Source organism: Primulina huaijiensis, chromosome 1 (assembly GCF_012295235.1).
Source record: "Primulina huaijiensis isolate GDHJ02 chromosome 1, ASM1229523v2, whole genome shotgun sequence".
Classification (NCBI taxonomy): Eukaryota; Viridiplantae; Streptophyta; class Magnoliopsida; order Lamiales; family Gesneriaceae; genus Primulina; species Primulina huaijiensis.
Window position 1 is genome coordinate 23,794,508 of NC_133306.1, and position 18,786 is coordinate 23,813,293.

At 35.4% G+C, this 18,786-nt stretch overlaps 2 protein-coding genes across 2 annotated transcripts; both read right to left on the bottom strand.

Annotated features, from left to right (window-relative positions):
• Positions 1 to 75: 75 nt before the first annotated feature.
• LOC140986584 (L-type lectin-domain containing receptor kinase S.4-like) lies at positions 76 to 2,721 on the bottom strand. Its single transcript, XM_073454888.1, has one exon. It carries the CDS (start codon positions 2,602 to 2,604, stop codon positions 514 to 516), a length of 2,091 nt encoding a protein of 696 aa, XP_073310989.1. The 5' UTR covers positions 2,605 to 2,721; the 3' UTR covers positions 76 to 513.
• Positions 2,722 to 4,670: 1,949 nt separating this feature from the next.
• Positions 4,671 to 7,514, bottom strand: LOC140972674 (uncharacterized). Its single transcript, XM_073435052.1, has 3 exons — positions 6,657 to 7,514; positions 5,261 to 5,809; positions 4,671 to 4,953 (listed from the first exon to the last, which is right to left on the bottom strand). The coding sequence occupies exons 1-3, from the start codon at positions 7,512 to 7,514 to the stop codon at positions 4,843 to 4,845; spliced, it is 1,518 nt and encodes a 505-aa protein (XP_073291153.1). The 3' UTR covers positions 4,671 to 4,842.
• Between the last annotated feature and the right edge of the window lie 11,272 nt (positions 7,515 to 18,786).

The following is an 18,786-nucleotide window of genomic DNA, read 5'->3' on the forward strand; positions in this document are numbered from 1 at the left end:
TCTAGAAATACAAAACTCTTATTTTTAATTTAAATAAAAGACAAAAATTAAATAAAAATAAAATATTCCTTTCAATTTTAATTAAATAACATACGGATGAAGTTTGAAGAAAAATTCATTGAGTTTGTGTTCAGGCATTGGTCAACTTTTAGTTTGAAAATCTTGTGTTGTAGTCCACACTAGTGTCCATTTTTTCAACAGAAGCTTCAATCCTTTTTGTCCTCGAGCATCACCAAGATTAGTAGGTCTCATTCATGATGTCAATTTTATCCCACTATGTGTGAATGGTGAGACAATTCCGACTCCACATGCTTTGATCGAATGCTTGCTCCCTAACATACGTAATTTTCTGGGTAAACAATATAGGAGACATAGTAGTTCATTTGAATAATGGAGTTCGAACATCAGAATTCGTGAATCATGTGGAACATATGGATGACATGATAGAATCTTGGCTTTTTTCACCATCCAAAATACAATAAATTTTGCAAGGACTACATCAAATTGAGGCCCTTATCTAGCTTTCCTCAAACTATGGATATGTAGAAAAGGAGAAGTGGAAATAGAAGTAACCATGGATGTAGAACTCTTATCCACATCTCCAATAGCCAAACCTCCAGTAGAACTAGTTGTCTTGTCAAACGAAGATGATGGATACGAATACAAGTAATTTTCAAATCCGCCCTCGATGTCACTACCACCAACCCCAGGTACTTTCACGATCTCTGGCATTTCAATCTCATGTTCCATGTAACTAAGAACCTGTCTCATACTGGGTCGTCCCGATTGTTCGTTACTTGAACACATCAGTCCCAACTTAAGTACCATCAATACCTCATTCTCGTCCAAATCGCCCTTCATTTTTTGATCGACCACATCAAGACTTCCCCCTTCTTTCCATTTCTTCCAAGCGTAATCCACCAATACTAAATCTTCCGGATCAGATTTTGACTCGATTGGCCTACGCCCACACACGACTTCGAGTAATAAAGCCCCAAATGCAAATACATCAGAACTTGTTGTAGCTTTCCCTGTTCTTGAAAGTTCTGGTGCAAGGTAACCCAATGTGCCCACCACTCGTGTCGTGCTAGGGTTCGACCCATGATCATATAATTTCGCCAGTCCGAAATCTCCAAGTTTCCCATTCATCTCACTGTCAAGTAACACATTACTAGCCTTAACATCCCTGTGTAACACAACCTGTTCATATCCTTCGTGCAAATACAATAAACCAGAAGCAACACATTTGATGATCTTGAATCTTTGGTTCCAACTAAGCACATATTTTGGCTCATCAAACAACCACTTATCCAAGCTTGCATTCGGCATGAATTCATAGACTAAAAGAAGATCACCGCCGCATCTGCACCACCCCAGAAGCTGAACTAAATTCCTATGGCGGAGCCTGCCGATGCTGGAAATTTCAGACACGAACTCACGCACCCCTTGTTTGGATTCATGTGAGATACGCTTTACGGCAACTTCGGTTTTCGGATGATGCAGAATCCCTTTGTAAACTCGGCCGAATCCTCCGGTCCCGAGTAGCTCACTGTCCTTGAAACCTTTTGTGGCCTTCTTGAGTTCTTGGTACTTGTACCTGTGTGGGCCAATTTCAAGCTCCCATGATTCTATAACCTCCGTATTCTTGATTTTTCTAACCAATAAAATAGCAATCAAGATTGAAGTTAATACTAAAATCACAGATCCCACCACAGAAATGCTTACAATCTGGGCAATGGGTTTTTTCTTGGGTCTCGGAAGTGAAGGGAGAGAGCCCAAATCCAATGATTTGGCTTCTCCATTGATAGAAAAGCTCCAACCCAAAACATAATGTGAACTTGCAAGCAAGCCAGTCGAAGCAGAGAATCCCACGTACATATTTTCTTCAAGAACTGGAGAAAGATCAACTTGCATAGACAAGAGAGGAATTTGGGGTTTAAAAGAAGATGGCGAAATAGTTACATTTAAATAACTTGTGATCGAATCATACTCGATCCACGCAAGAATAGGATCCCCACCCTTGAGATTAAGATTATTTTTCACCGAACTATCACCAAAATAAGCAGCAGCAGCAGATGCATTAGACACCATGCTGTTGAAATCGATCCCAACGTGGTTATCATTAATGTCCCCGAACTCAAAATCTTGAACCGTGTCGAATTCAACCGCAAATATGTGGTTGGACGAGTTCCCAACATCGCTGGAATTCATCAGGCCAAGGTACTGGCTCGGCAGAGACGTGTTTAACTCTTTGGAAGGTGAAATCGTGAAAGCCATGCCATGGCCGCCGAGTTTTGGGTACTCGGGGTGAATGGCAAGGGCAAAACAGGTGGAGAAAGAAAAGACGGTGCCGGTGGTTGAGTTCTTGAGCTGGAGCTGCGTGGGGTAAAAGGCGTGACCTTTAAATCTGGAGCTCTCGTTGGTTAATTGAAGGATGCCATTTTCTTCTATCAGTGCCACCCCATTTAAGCTTATATTGGATTTTGAATCACTGAATCCTGTGTATGTAAATTCAACCACCTGGGATTGAGATCGGATCGAGAAGAAAGTTGAGGAGAAGAGGAAAATGAAGAAAATGGCCATCGCAGATCGAAGCAGAGTCATTCAAAGCTCAGATTAATGTCTGAATTTGGGAAGATACTGTTCTTAAAATCGTAACTGGGGAAGTTGAGGTGAGATTTTAATGGTGTTAGGTAGAATAATATAGATATATAATTATTATGAATTTGACAAAAATAGACCATAGTCCGATATTCGATCACTCCAATTGATGTGATTGGACTGCATAAAGCAGCCTTTAAATCGGTATTGGATTTATTTTATTCACAGGAGATTGAATAATCTGGTGCTATTACATAATGCTAATTTTATAGTTCTGTTCGAAATGTATGGTGCTTACTTTTAAAAAAAAATGAAGAAAGGGTAATTATTTCTACTATATTTTAACGAATCACCGGGATATTGCTGTACAATATCATTAATCATTAATCATTAATCATTAATATGGAAAATTTATCAGTTTGTGAACATGGTCAAAATTATTGGCATATTTCATCATTAATAATTATTGGGCTGGGATTTAGACGCAAGGGACAAATTGTTGGTGAGCCATATTGAATTCCTTTTTATTGTGATTTTGCCTCTTGAAAATGACATATTAAGAAAGCGTAACGCCCATTGGATTGACAAGTTGATTTTTGAGCTGTATAATATGTGGGTTTAAGTGGATTACGGGTTAACTTGGGTTGAGAAATTATTGTTGTAACAGTAGTTTGAACAATAAGTAAAAGAGACATGGAACTATTAGGAGTTATAACATAAGATACTTTCCCAAAACTGCATTTAGACATGAACAAACCAAGAAAAGACCCACTCTTTTGAATCGAGATTCAATGTCGAATTTGGACACAGTTGTATTTAGTTTAGACATAAAAGTTTGGGAAAGTAACAAATTTAGTTAGTTAAGTTATTATGTTTTCTTTTTTATAATCTAAATTGAAAAAACTGCACTTTAGTCTTGTAAGAATCAATAAAAGGACGTGGACAAATTCAAGATTTGCTGCATAACAGTTGATTATTTTTTGTAAGTAACAGTTGAATTTTCGCTACAGAGGAAATACACAAGAAACTAAGGTGCCATGCATCAGAATGAATGCAAAAAATGAGTAGAATTAATCTTATAATCAACCTCACTTTGATTTCTTCCCCTAAATAACCAACCAGTGAAGGTTCGCATCTAATGACAATCATATTCTCAAAACTCCTCTCCATCTGCCACTTCACCGTGTTGCGAGCAACAGGTGCAAGCCAACCCAAACCAACATCTCGGTCATGGGCTCATGGCCTTCCTCCATCCCATGGCCAGCAAAAAATCGTCTTCTGCACATTTCATGTTCTTGCTAAGCTTCGTCCTCGCAAGAACTTTCAGATTTTCATGAGGCAGCATTTTGTATAATGATCCACGATCCATATGATCAATGGATTCAGTTGGATCCAAATAATAACGCAATGCGAGTCCCAAACCACCTAGAGTTAGAGCCTTAGAGGTCCTGCAGAGTGGATTAATAAACTCTTTTTCGAAATGTTTTCAATAGATAGAACGCTATCTCTTGCTCATTGAAGAAAAGGTCCGACTTTTGGCTGTGAAACCTAAAAAGAGTAGCCTTTGAAGCCGTTGTAATAGGGCCGGAATGGGATGTAAAACGTTCCTTAACTGGTTCAATCATGGATATATCTGTTTGATCTTTAAAACAACCCATGTTTTGGAATGAAGAAGAGGTGAGATGCAGGGAATTTTATAAACAAACATCTTATTTTACCTTTAGTTAATTTGTTCATAAAACGATTTCATGTTTTATCAGACTTGATTAATGATATATATTAGTAAAAATAAGAAAAATTATACTAAATATAAAAAATGGACTATACATTTAATAGAATTTCAAAAAAAAAACCTAAATAGTTAAAAGGTGCAGAGCATTAAACATGCAGCTTTAGCCTTTATGTCACATACTCTTTATGGGATTTCATATTAAAAATATGTGCATGATATCCATATATACATGTATATAAGTGGACAATGAAACAAAATATATGCACCAGCGTGTACTCACACACATATATAATAATAAATAATGGGATCCATTAGTTAAATGTTTGATTATTACATCTCATTGTTCAAACCAAAAATGCCAAGAAACAGGACAAGGAGAAGGAATTAACATAAATTAAAAAAAACCCGAAAAATGATATCTAGATTTCAAATCATCATTCTTACATGGCATTCCTCTGTACATGTGAATTCGAGTAAAACTTATGATGTAATTCTTATTCTTGCTCAATTTATTTTGGTGTTACCGATTCCCATGGACTGCAGTCTCTAATTCTGACCCCTATCGTGCCGTCTACATTATCTGCCGCATTCATTATCTCCGAGCATTGTCTTCGCGGTGCCTGATTTGGCCAAACATTAAAAAAAAAAAAAGAATTAAACAACAAATTTTGATGTAACAAGGGAGAAACATGAGGATTTTACAAATTGGCTCACTATATGTTACATAATCCTAATGTGTCTCGAGTCTTGCTATATGATGTGTGCCGAGCGAAGACGAAGATTCTTCAAGTAAGTTGGTACGTGTAGATTTTGATATATCCGAATGGATAAAATTTGATCTTCGTGCGCAAGGTTTTGTTTTTAATATATTTAGACCGATTTTTGCGAATAATTTAAATTCTAGCTGACATGTTAACACATACGTACCTTTCTCCATTCTTGAGGATCCAAAAGCGCTGCAGACACATTAAAACCATTCACCAAATGAGCCGCCGCGTAGTTTTCCCAGTTACATCGTCTCATCGGATGACTATTCTGCCTCCTATACCAAGTCAATGTAGTTCCATTTCCTAATTCCTTCACCCCATCAAAATAAAAGATAATGGGTCTCTCGCAGATTCCCAAGTTCAATACTCGGGTATTAAACGTAAACGGCTCTTTACTCCAAGTTCTCCAAGTTACAAATGTCTGCAATGGGGTGCTCAAGTCCTTCCCTGTCACCAAAAATGGGTACAACTGCACGCTGTATCCCCATGAGATTGAAACGGACCAGTTTCGTATCGGATCATAGCCGAAGGTATGTTGTAATACCCGGCTCGGATCGGATTTGTACCCACCATTCATGAGTTTCTTGACCGAGTCGATTCGATTTGTGCCCGGAAACAAGGGCTGTACATAGTCTAGATGGTGTAGGGTGACTAGAGGTGCCAGCGGATGAGCCGAGAGTAAGCCGTATGGGCTTCCCCGAATATCTATCTGCAAATCATGGAATTAATTTTAATCACATTATAATTTTCTTTACAAGTAATTTCATGATTTTATATTCTTATTTGATTTGATATTGGTAAAATATTAGAAGTATAACCCTGACTCCCTGAGTTTCCTAGAAGCCAGGAACAATGTTGATTTTGATTTTTGATGATAGATGACTGTTTTCTTGTTTATGTGTGGATATATACAATTATTCCACATTTAATTTTGTTCGTTAAGATTATTCAGTGCTAAGTACTAAAAAACAAAAATTAACGATTACTAAATTTGTTATCATTCGAACTATTACATCAACCAACTGTTATAATGCATCAAATGTGCTTTGACTATAATGTAAAAATCAGACCATTAATTAATTAGCTACGTAACATATATAACAATTAACATAAAAAGTATTATAGCATTAATGTTGCAATTTAGAAATAATCACTCATATTAATTTTGTGCATTAAAATACATGAAAGAGATTATTTCATTTAATATTTGAAACTCCCATGCTCTAAAAAAAAAAAATTATGTGACCCCAAGATCTTATGATATTTGCAATACAGAAGATCTTACGTGGATAACATATTCAATAATAATTTTGAAAAGAAGAAAATCTGCTGTTTTTTAGGTGTTTCATGTATCACATTTGATTTGACACATAAAGTATAAAATATATAAAATAAGTAAGATAAGATTTGCCAAACAAATTAAATTGTAAGATAATTCTATACAATGCGAAATGATACTTCCATTTTTAAAAAATGATTATCTAAACAAGATCACAATTAATCCGAACAAAAACTGAAAGTAGCATCTCTGTAATTCAAAAAGGATCAAAGATTACCTGATGGAAACCAAGTTCTTTGGTTAATGGCACCCCAATCTCACTCATGCAGCCCCCAATCTTCTGATCGGACCCGTAAAAATCAGCATATCTATCAATGCATCCGTCCAAGATCCTCACCAGCGCCGCCGCCAAGGGGTAGCTCACGGCGAACCCGCCACCGCCGTACCCCATTGTATAAGAATGCGTCAAATCTTGCTCCACACTCTCGGAGTTGCCACCGATATAATACATTTGATTATGATCATATTTATTCAGCACATTCACCAAATTCTCTGTAAAAAAGACTGTGTCATCGTCTCCCATGACAAACCACCTCACATTGTCTAATCCTAACTCGAAGCTCTCTTTAATTATACGAGCGATGCGCACGGCCGACCGGGTGCCGTACGAACACGTGTACTTGAACCGGGACGTGTCCGCGGAGACTTTATAAGGCGGAGAAGTTGCGAGCCACGGCCCGTCTCCCTTCGCGGGTTTCTTGTCGAGCCAGACGAAGCCGCGGTGAGTGCCTGGTTTCCACCAGAGTTCACAGTATTGGCGGCGCGTGCTCCATGTCGCGGCTGAGCCACCGATGCCGAAGAGAACGTGGGAAAAGTTTGTTTTTTCTTCGGGTCCGTTGTTGATGGGTTCGTGGTGAGATTCGTATATCAGAATTCGATCGCTTTCCGGGCATGGGACAGGCGGTTTCCAGCTGGGCAATACGGAGAAGCAACAGATGGAAAAGGCAGTGAAGAAGCAGATTGCTAGAAGGCCTTTCATGAAAATGGGGCTGAGCAAAATGAAATTGGAGAGTGGAGAAATGAGATTCTTCCAGGGTTTTAACGATTCTCCAGCTTTGGTTTCCGAAGGATGCATAATTTTTTCGGCCCCTTAAAATTTGGAAAGAGTTTCGCAAAATCTGAAGATAAGAATTGAAATCCAACTGAAATCTTTCGAATCTCTGAATATTTATCAACTATTTAAACTGATCTTATACGCTTGATCATGCGAATAAATTGAAAATTTTGGGATAACGGAGCTGATTTTCGATAAATTGAGATAAATCTTCACCGCTTTTCCTTAAATTCTCTGGTCGGAATTGATTTTAGTATTTGCATAGATCTATAATCTCCATTTATAATTTCATTAAAACTGAAACACAATTAATGTATTAAATGTGAGTGCCTTTTAATAAATCGTAGAAATGCTATCATTAATTTAAACAAAAAAAAATATTTCAGAAAATATGAAAATTGCTTAGTAACATCCTATTAACATTTATCACCTTTCTTAACAAGTTTTAAAACTATTGTTGGATATAATGACTGCCATTTTGTCTTGGTATTTTGGAAAATTATTGTTTTAATTTTCAAGCTGCTATATAGTGAGTGAATTTGCATGTTTTTCAAGTTGCTATATAGTGAGTTAATTTTCAAGCTGCTACATAGAATATTGATATTAGTTAGTCATGAGAAAATTATATTTTTAATATTATAATTTGCATATTTTTTATTTTCTAGTCCTGTTATTGATCAACGTACAGTTTTGTTATACTAATTTACACCATTTATTTTAATTTTTTTCATCTGAATGATGACATGGCTCGTCATTCCCGATGGGCTGAAAATCTTTATCTCAATCCAACTTAAATTGGGTTGTGGGTTAGACAAGTCGGCTACATGTCGACCCACAAAAATCAAATAAATAAAGAAAAATAAAAAATCATTATAATTAATCAAAATTTTTATTTCATAAATAAATATTTATAAAAAAATATTAATACAATTTTTAATTATTGATTTAACATGTCTATATCTTATACAAAGTAATTAATACAAAAAAATTCACAACTTTTATTAAAAAAATAAATATACCACTATGAATCCATAACGTAAATTTTATTTTTTTTAGGCTCGCGGGACAACCCAAGCTCACCTCGGGCTCGCCAGCGACTCGCACAGGTTGGCTTATCTAGGCCTATATTTAAATAGGTTGAAAAAATTCCAATCAAATCTACTTAAATTATATGACGGTGTGGGATGATCCAATGAATCCAACTCAAATTGATAGCTATAATCAAGGGGTTTCCTACCAACGACCACCTCCCATTTTGGGAGTGGAAATGCCTGCCACTCGACCAAAGGGTCTGTGGCCATTAAGCATATATTTTGATCTCATAGAAAATTGGCCTTTTCCTTACATAAAATACGCATATACACCCTTCACAAAAATAAATACACACTCGTCAAGGAGATAATTAAATAAAGAGTAACGAATATTAATCTGGGAATTAAAGTCATAAAACAAGTCATTGTACCCATTGATCAACATGTATATATACACTAAAATCAATAATATTAATTTGGAAGTAATTTGTTTACTTTGAAATATAATTTGTTTTGCATATGTCATGCCCCGAGCCCGAGCCCACGCCTGCGTGACTGTACAATGGACCCCTATAGCAACTACTTCGTATTCGTTCTTGCTTTACGAAAATGATTAGCCCAAGTTGCTATAGAAGTTCATTATAAACTCATTTTAAATCTTTAATTTTTAAGATGTGAAACAAGGGGTATCACAATCACCCTCCTTTAGAACGCAACGTCCTCGTCGCGGCCTGACCCTTCGATCCACCAGCGCAAAGAATCTAGAGTTGGCTCCTACAGGTTCAAGATGTGGCTCTCGTCATGTAGCACTTTGCCCACAGATTCAAGAGATGACTCTATTAATGCACATAGCACTTTGCCCCCGCATAGCACTTATTTCTCGGTGTTATTTGCCCGTGACCGGCTCTGATACCATTCTGTTATGCCCCGAATCCGGGCTCACGCCTGCGTGACTGCACAATGAGCCTCTGTAGCAACTACTTCGTATTCGTCCTAGCTTTACGAAATGATTAATCTAAGTTGTTATTAAAGTCTATTGTAAGCGCATTATAAACTCATTTTAAATCTTTAATTTTTAAGATGTTGGACAAATGGTATCACAACATTTACAATCCACAATAAGAACAGTTCATCAGAAATTCGACTTCAAATTTTTTACTAAGATGAAGATAACTATCCTCATTTATTCTTGAATCTAGTTTGTTTTCATTTAACTAACTTAACTTCATTATATTCAACGTTTAAGTTTGAATACCTCGAACAAGATATGTGTGTATGTANTTCATAAATCCATCATGATCAGGCTCAGGACCTAGCGGAGTTCCAGGTCCACTGCGGCCTGTGACACAGATCGACTCGACCCTATCTCCATTTCCACACGACCCTTCCCAAAATTTTCAGCTTCAGGTTTCTCTCCAACTTCATTACTCAAAGGTGGCTCCTCAGAAAATAAAGGCAAATCACGTATTGGATCTTCTCCCACGACACGAGAGTCGTCATCTTTATCAGGAAAACACGAGTAAATTCTTACATCTGTCCCACTGGGAAAACTTGGTTCACGGCTAGTTGAAGAATTAAGCTCCGTAGGGGGGGGATATCTCCCCATTCTGCGGTCCAGTTTATCTCCAAAGAAAGCAAATTTTCGCATGAAAACTCCTTGAGTCTTACTCGATCTTTTCTATGAATATTCATGTGCCCTCCTAATGCTTGAGCGTTATAAATTCTCATCTGCAAAAGGCGCATTTATATGCCTTCTCGCGTCCTAAATCATTAGCAAAACATTGGCGATTGATTCGAGTAATTAATCTTTGGTCGGAGTTCTTGAAGTTTGAGGGATCAAGATCCATTGCAAAATATGGAGGAAGAGACCGATATTGGTAGAACTTCGTATTGGCAATAAATTAGTTAATTTGAGAATTTCCTTTTTCTTGATATTCCAAGATGAATAATATTTTGAGGAAGTCAAAGGGTTGGTTGAGGTTTAATATGGGAGAAAGCGTGCTAAAAATTTAATTAGCTTATGTAGTATTATATTATACATATTTATAAATTGTATGCAAGTTGGCCACAATTTTCCTTCCAATCGCTTTCATTAATGTACTTTGATCGGCAAAAATTAATTCTATGTATAAAATATAATCAAATGTTGGTATAAATTAGACAAGTTCCCGCAGTAACTTGCTTTATTTCTGACAACAATTTCAGATTCATCAGTTTTGTTCTTAAAAATCCACTTGGTTCCAATAACATTCACATTGTCAGGTCTAGGAACCAAATCCCACACATCATTCCTAACGAATTGTTCAAGTTCCTCATGCATCGCATTGACCCGAAATTCATCTTTTAAGGCTTCATTTATATTTTTGGGTTCAATGAGTGAGACAAAACAAGAATGACTTACTTGAGAGTACACAGAAGTCATGCATACTAGACCAATCATTTTTCGATAATCCACTTTCTCCTTCCTTCTAGTTTGCATTCCTTCAAATGCTCCTCCAATGATCTGAGATGATGGATGATTTTTCTGAATTTTACTGGGAATATCATTCCCTTCATTGGTTACATCATCATCATTTACAGCATTCTCTCCCGGTTCATTAGTTGATTCTGCCAGTGCAGGTGTTGTCGCAGGTGTTACAACATCGGGTACAACATCTGTTTTAGGCAGTGTCTCACTTACGTTCAGTAGCCCATCAACATCATCCTCGATTGTTTTTCCTGTTAAGTCTGCAAGTTCATCAAAAACAACGTTAATAGATTCCATAGTCGTTCTTGTTCTAAGATTATACATGCGATATGCACGACTATTGGATGAATAACCAAGGAATAAACACTTATCACTTTTTGAATCAAACTTTGCAAGATGGTCTCGGTCATTTAAAACATAACAGACACACCCAAAAACATGGAAGTACTTTAGGTTTGGCCTTTTTCCCATTATAATTTCATAGGATGTCATAGTAGAACAACTCCTTAGGTACACACGATTTGAAATATGACATGCTGTATTTAGGGCCTCGGCCCAAAATCGTTTTGAAATATTCTTTGAACTCAACATGACCCTAGCCATTTCTTGCAGTGTCCTGTTCTTCCTTTCGGCTATTCCATTTTGTTGAGGAGTTTTAGGGGCAGAAAATTCATGAGTTATTCCTCTTTTTTCACAGAATGATGTAAAGTGTGAATTTTCAAATTCTTTACCATAGTCGGTCCTTATTTTACCAACCCTCAAATCATGTAGATTAGTAATCTTAGCATGTTATTTCTTTAAAGCAACAAATGTGTCGGATTTTTCTCTAAGAAAACTTACCCATGTAAAACGAGAGAAATCATCCACACAAACAAATGAATACTTCTTACCTCCAAGGCTTTCCACTTCCATTGGACCCATAAGATCCATGTGTACAAGTTCAAGACACCGTGTTGTCCCAAAGTGTTGCAACATTTGATGGGAAACACGTGTTTGCTTACCCTTTTGACATGCACCACAAACATAGGGAATTCCAGAGGATAAATTAGGCATACCTCTCACAGCATCGTACTTACCAATGTTCTTTAATGTCTTGAAGTTTGCATGACCCAGTTTTTGATGCCACAAATTTAATTCACTCACCTTTGAATGATTGCACACAAGGTCCTCTCCAAGTTGATAACAGTTGTCCGCAGACCTTGTACCTATCAAAATACAAGTATTAGTGTTATCAAAAACTTCACAATTGTCTTTATCAAACTTAACATGTAAACCATCATCACAAAGTTGACTTATACTTATTAAGTTTGAATTAAGTCCCTCGACATGAAGCACATTGTGTAGGTTGGGCAAACCATCAACATTCAAGGCCCCTTTGCCAGCAATTCTTCCTTTAGCACCACCACCATATGTCACATGACCATTCCTAAGTTCAAAATAGTCAACCAAGTGGTCTTTAGAACCTGTCATGTGGCGTGAACAGCCACTGTCAAAGTACCATATTCCTGCAATGTTAGTCTTTAATGAAGTATAGATAACAGAACATTGAATATTAGTCTTTGGCACCCAAACCCTTTTTACCAATGGTTTCCTATTGGCAGTGTTGCGCTGGGTGTTGTACAACACCTGAGGCAACACCTGTTCAGATTCTCATCTCTTGTAGTCATCTCTCAGTTTAAAACAGTAGGGTTTGATATGTCCGGGTCTAAAACAGTAGTGGCAGATAAAGTGGCGTTTCCTGGACTTGGGTTTCTTGGTAGATATTGGCCTTTTTGATGAAACACCTTTTTCAGTGTGTGTAGCATTTGAGACTTCAGCACTTCCTTTGACAAAGACAGTTGGTTTTCTTTCAGTATTGGAAGATTCTCCAGTTTCAAGCAGGTTATTTGTATAACCAAGTCCAGCTTTGTCATTCTTTCCAATCATCAAGAGTGAATCAAGTTTGGATGAACTTGAATTAAGTTTAGCAAGAATTTGAGTTGCTTCTTTAAGTTCCTCCTTGATTTTGCATAATTCCAGGTCTTTCTTGCTTAAGATTACTTCAAGTCGTGACACATTTGACTTCAGCACAGTATTCTCTTTGGAGAGAATTGCATTCACTTTATTTCTTTTGATCCAGTCTTCATACAAATCTTCATACATTGTCTGCACACTTTGTAGAGTGACTTCATCATCATCTACTTCTTGAGTTTCAGACTGACTTGATTTACCAAGGGTTGTAGAGTTAAGACACACTGAATTTGAGGGGATGTTGCGTCCAGGTATTGAAACACCTGTGGCAACACCCAAAGGATTGATTTGCATTAAACGTTTCTCCTTGATCACAACAGACAACGATGTGTAATTATCAGATTCATTTGATCCTTGATCATCATCGGACTCTTCATCACTCAAAGTGACAGCCATACTTTTGTTTCTCCGAAGTCGATTGGCACACTCATTGGCATAGTGTCCAAATCCAGAACACTCTCTACATTGCACTGAATTCAAATTTCTGACATTAGATTGGATTTGTAGTTCATTCCTTGGTCGGAACTGTCCCTTCATAAGAGTAAACTTTTGATCTTTTTCAGAGGTGGTGATATTGGGCAACACAGATTTTTGTCCAATTTTCTTTTTCTCTCTCATTTTCTTCAAGTAATCACCACATTTCTTAGTAATTAGAGAGATAGAATCTTCTCCTAAATCAGACTCATTCCCCTCTTTAGATATTTGAAGAATTTCATCATAAGAGTCGGTTGAAACTTCAAGAGCTATTGTCTTCCCTTTATCCTTCCTGTGTAAATCAAGATTCATCTCAAATGTTCTGAGAGAACTCATTAATTCATCCAGGTTGAATGTTGAAGTGTCTTTAGATTCTTCAATTGCACAACTTTGACAATAAATTTCCCAGGAAGAGATCTTAATACCTTGTTCACTAATCTTTCATTGGACATGGGATCTCCAAGGCTGTGAGCTTCATTAGAAAGTTGTCTCAAACGGCTATCGTACTCAAGAGTAGACTCCTTGTCCTCCATTCTCAAGCTTTCAAATTTTGATGCCACCATCCTTAGCCTAGTTTTGCGTACACTCTCGGATCCTTCACAATGTTTCTAAAGTATATCCCAAGCTTCTTTGGCACAGACACAATTGGTGATTAGATTGAACATCCTTGTGTTAACAGAAGAAAATATAGCATTGAGAGCCTTGGAATTAAAATTTGAAGTTTGCACTTCATCGATTGTCCATGTACTTTCAGGTTTGAGCCGAGTGTCTCCATCAGCATCTTCAATTTTTGGTGGACTCCAACCATCAAGTATACGTTGCCAAGCTCTTTCTTCAATAGATTTAATAAATACCCTCATCTTAACTTTCCACAATACATAGTTTGATCCATCCAACACGAGAGGTCTAAAAACGGTGTTTGTTGATGCTTCCATAAGCCCTTTTTTTTTTTTTTTTTTACCTGTGAAAGCAAAACAAAACAGGATCTCACTTAGTAGCGTCAAGTGGTGGCTCTGATACCAATTGAATGTTTCGTTTCCACAGTTTGTATGTGATGAGGGTGAGAGTTAAGTGTATCAGAATGTAGGTGTTGTGCGTAGGTGTTGTAACACTCACGACAACTTGCAGCGGAAATTATATTTAACTTAAATAATACTAATATGAGGGACGAGATATAAATCATGCACAAGTATAAAATACTTGTGCGTTGCCTCAGGGCAAAATAATTCACTAGAAAACTTGTAAGTTTACAAAAATCAATACTAGTGAAAGAATAAAACAACTCCCTTAATAAGGCGAATATCAAATTGCATCCTAAAACTCTAACAAACCGTAAGACCAATTATACACAGGATGCATCAACTGAGAAGTAAAGAAAAACTTCAAAACTCAACACTCTAATCAAAACAGTGATTAGGTGTTGACTTCAGATGTTGTCAGCACTTCACAGCAACACTTGAAACAACAGCACGAGATTGCTCCGGTCTCGAAAACTCTTCGCGCACCACTTGTCTCTCCAAAAACCTTTTTTACGCTCTATGTATTCTTCTTTCTCTTCTAAGTCCCTTTTTAAAGATTAAGAGAGCAATTTCATTAGGAAAATAAAATCATATCTTAAAGATATTATCATATCAAAATATCATTAAGAAAAACTCCTTTTTCAAAACAATGATATCATATCTTAAAGATATTATCATAAAAAATAAATCTACACTAGATCATATCATTAAATCGAGATTATTCTCAATTCTAGAAAGGCAAAACATTAAAGATCTTAAACAAGGAAAATATATAAATTTAAAAGGAAAATATATCAAGGAATAAAATTCCTTTCAAAACCGATCTCACACCGGAATGAGAGGGATTCCAAAAATTGTTTAAGTATGAGATTATGCAATGGAGAAATGCTTAAAAAATTTGACACGTATTACTAATATTAAGAAGATATTTTTTTGTGAGCTCATCATATAAGAACTCCAAAGTTAAGCGTTTTTACTTGAACAATTTTTGGATGAGTGATCCTCTGATAAATTTCTTAGGATGACATAAGCACACTGAAAAGACTCATTTTGATATAGTTAAGACAGTCATCGTTGAAACAGTAGTCGAATCCGAGACGATACATAATTGGTAACCTGTACGGGGGACAAGAGAAATAATAAGAGTCAATAAAATTTTCGTAGGGTCATCTTGTCTGGACTACGATGGCAATACCCAATTGACCATGCTCCAATTATGTTAATGAAATGTAATTAATTTCTTTCATATTAGAACAGTCGAATTAAATCGATTCATTTAATTGGTTGTCCGGCCAAAATTATTGCCCAAATCTGCCCATTTGGTGGGTTGGCCCTTCCATCTCGCCAAATGACCTGTCCTGCCAAATGGCAAGTTGTGGAGGGTTATGGGTGTGTATCTGTCTTGCTGGATTCGCTATTGGTCCTTCGTTCGTATTTATAATTTTGAAATCAATTCCTAATATATGAGAAATTAATTGATAAATTTTTCAGTTGGAATTCTAATTTGGGAAAAATTATCATGTATTAAAAAATAAGATTAATCTTAATTATATAGTATTTCAAGATATTAAAGATTAGTTAAGTCATTGTTGACATCTCATGAATAGTGATGCTCATAAGCCTAACGAGAACTCGTGACCGAGCTTGAGCCACGCTTGCGCATGCATGTCGCTACGGCCAAGTTAAAGACATACTCTGCGCTTCCAACGAATGCATTTTCGTACAAAATCGAAACCATAATGGCTCGGAACGGTTCGATGATGTTTCAAATGGTCCGATCAGCATGTGAACCAAGTCCAATAGCTTTTACCCAAACAAATAAAATTCCCATTTAATTTGTGATAATTTATATTTTACATATAAAAAAATTATATATCATATAATTAGATTACATGGGCTTTAATTCCCCTGTAAATAGGTATTGGACTTGGGTCATTTTATTTCTTCCAGATCCATCATCTTGAATGATTTATCTACAAAAAAGTGTGCCGGCTCGTTAATTGTAAATAGCTGGCTGCTAAATTGTTTCTCAATATGAATTGTCTAGGTCTCGATTTCATATTCCTTTAATTTTATACCCAACAGTGAGACTATAATTTTTCTTGCCATAAATTTCTGAACCTTATATTATAAATTGGTCTGTAAGTTCATGCCGTTCGACATATATTATTACATTGTATTATATTATCTTATTTTGTTTCATGTTATATACCGATATGTTTTTTCTTGATTCTTGCAACATTTATTTTAGAACATAAAGTTCCGTTGCTTTTTTTAAACATCAGATGGTAATTAGAAACCCTTTCGTAGGCTATTTAAATTCTATTCTTTGTTAGATATATTCGAATTTTGGAGTCAGTGTCTTTTAAAAGATTTACCTAAATTGAGTTAGACCAAATTAAAGTCAAAATTATCAAACTTTAATTCCGTCCTTATTATCTGTTCATTATGTAATGTTATTACAATATATATATTGTTTTATTTAATCTTGGACGAATACTCTTGTGATAATATATACATGCAGTGTGATTTAATTAGTCTATTCAAGCCAATAAATAATAGATAATGATCACGGGAGTCAAGATCTCGTATCGCTGTGTACATTAAATATACACATAGCTTTCAAATTACTCTATACTAAATAAACTACTTCCCGCAAGCTGCTAACTTCTGGAATCAATATTAATTACAATTCCTCTAATTTTCCATATTTTAATTGAATTCTTGGAACTAACCAATGCTCTACAAAGAGTAATTTTATATATATAGTGTATATATATATTATTTATACTTATCGTGTATATTTATATTAGAATCGATAAAATGACAATCATCTATTGGATGTAATTGGATGTAATGAAACATAGAAAAATTACACATCCAATAAGTGAGTGTCACATCATCGGTTCTTACATGAATATGCATGGTGGGTGTGCAACATATAAAAAAAACTATATATATATATATATACACACACTTACATACATATTGCTTTCACTAAATTCCTGTGTAAACAGACATATCTGAAGCTCCCATGTGCACTACTGATCTGATCCTTTGCTTCAACTTCACTTAAATAAAATCTTTCTGCATTTCGTCAGAAAATAGTTAATTCTCATTAAATTCCTAAAGAAGACAAACAATAAGTAATTGCATTAAACATTTACTTACACTCATCTTCGTTAATATCAAAGCAAAATGTCTGTTTCTATGTTCCAAATCAAGGCATATGCGTGGTTGCTATAACTATTTATCGATCGAGTATTTGTTATATGCCTTGTTATGTTATATGCTGTCAATAAAAGATCGATATTCCATAATTAGTTTATTAAACCCAAATACGTACTCATCAATAATTGGGATAGCAAAGAATATAAAATCGAAACTAGCAAAAATATTTGAAATTGTGGTGAGGGATATAACTTATAAGGAGACGCTTCATCGACATATACTAGTAATCGTGTACAATACTCATTATCTGTGTATAAATTAGTTTTTTTTTCCTTTGAATAATATTTTCTGTGTTAAATTAAATTTTATGTGAAAATTTTAGATGCTATGCTGCACGTAATAACTATAAACAATGGTTTTTATAATTTTTTTGATAATTAATTAAAATAATTATGTAATTTGAATATTTTTTTGTTGAATTTAAAATTTATTCATATTTTGTGTGTGTGTGTGTGTGTGTGTATTTGTATTCAATGTTTTGTGATACAAACATTGAATATAAAGCTTAAGAAATTTTATAAGACACGTTGCATGCCAACTTAAAAGACAAAAGAAAGTTAAAAATCATGTAAGATTTGTTAATAATTAATATTACTGAATATTCCACATTCTTGCTCAATAATTAATATTCATTTAATATACTATTTATTTATTTATTTATTTATTTATTTATCTATCTACTCAGGAAATAAAATAAAAAAAGAAATAATGCATGGGGAAAGAAACAAAAGACGCCTAACTTAACCCTTGAGACTCAGTGATGCAACAATATTCTGTTATCGAATAGAAAAGGGTATATGTTTATAATACTTAAATGGATTGATTCCTTTTAGTTGGTGGCAAATTTTTGGAAGCATTGAGAAATTACAGACAGAAGAAAAGTGAAAGATGGGACGACAACTGCATGGATTTATGCTTTGCTACAAACAGATTTGGTGATAATAATACAAAGATAAAGGGAATCCATGTTGTGTTGTATCTGACTTATTATTTGTACTTCAATATTCAAAAACCAATCTGTCTGTGCATGTTTATTTTATATATATTAATATTGCGTTGAT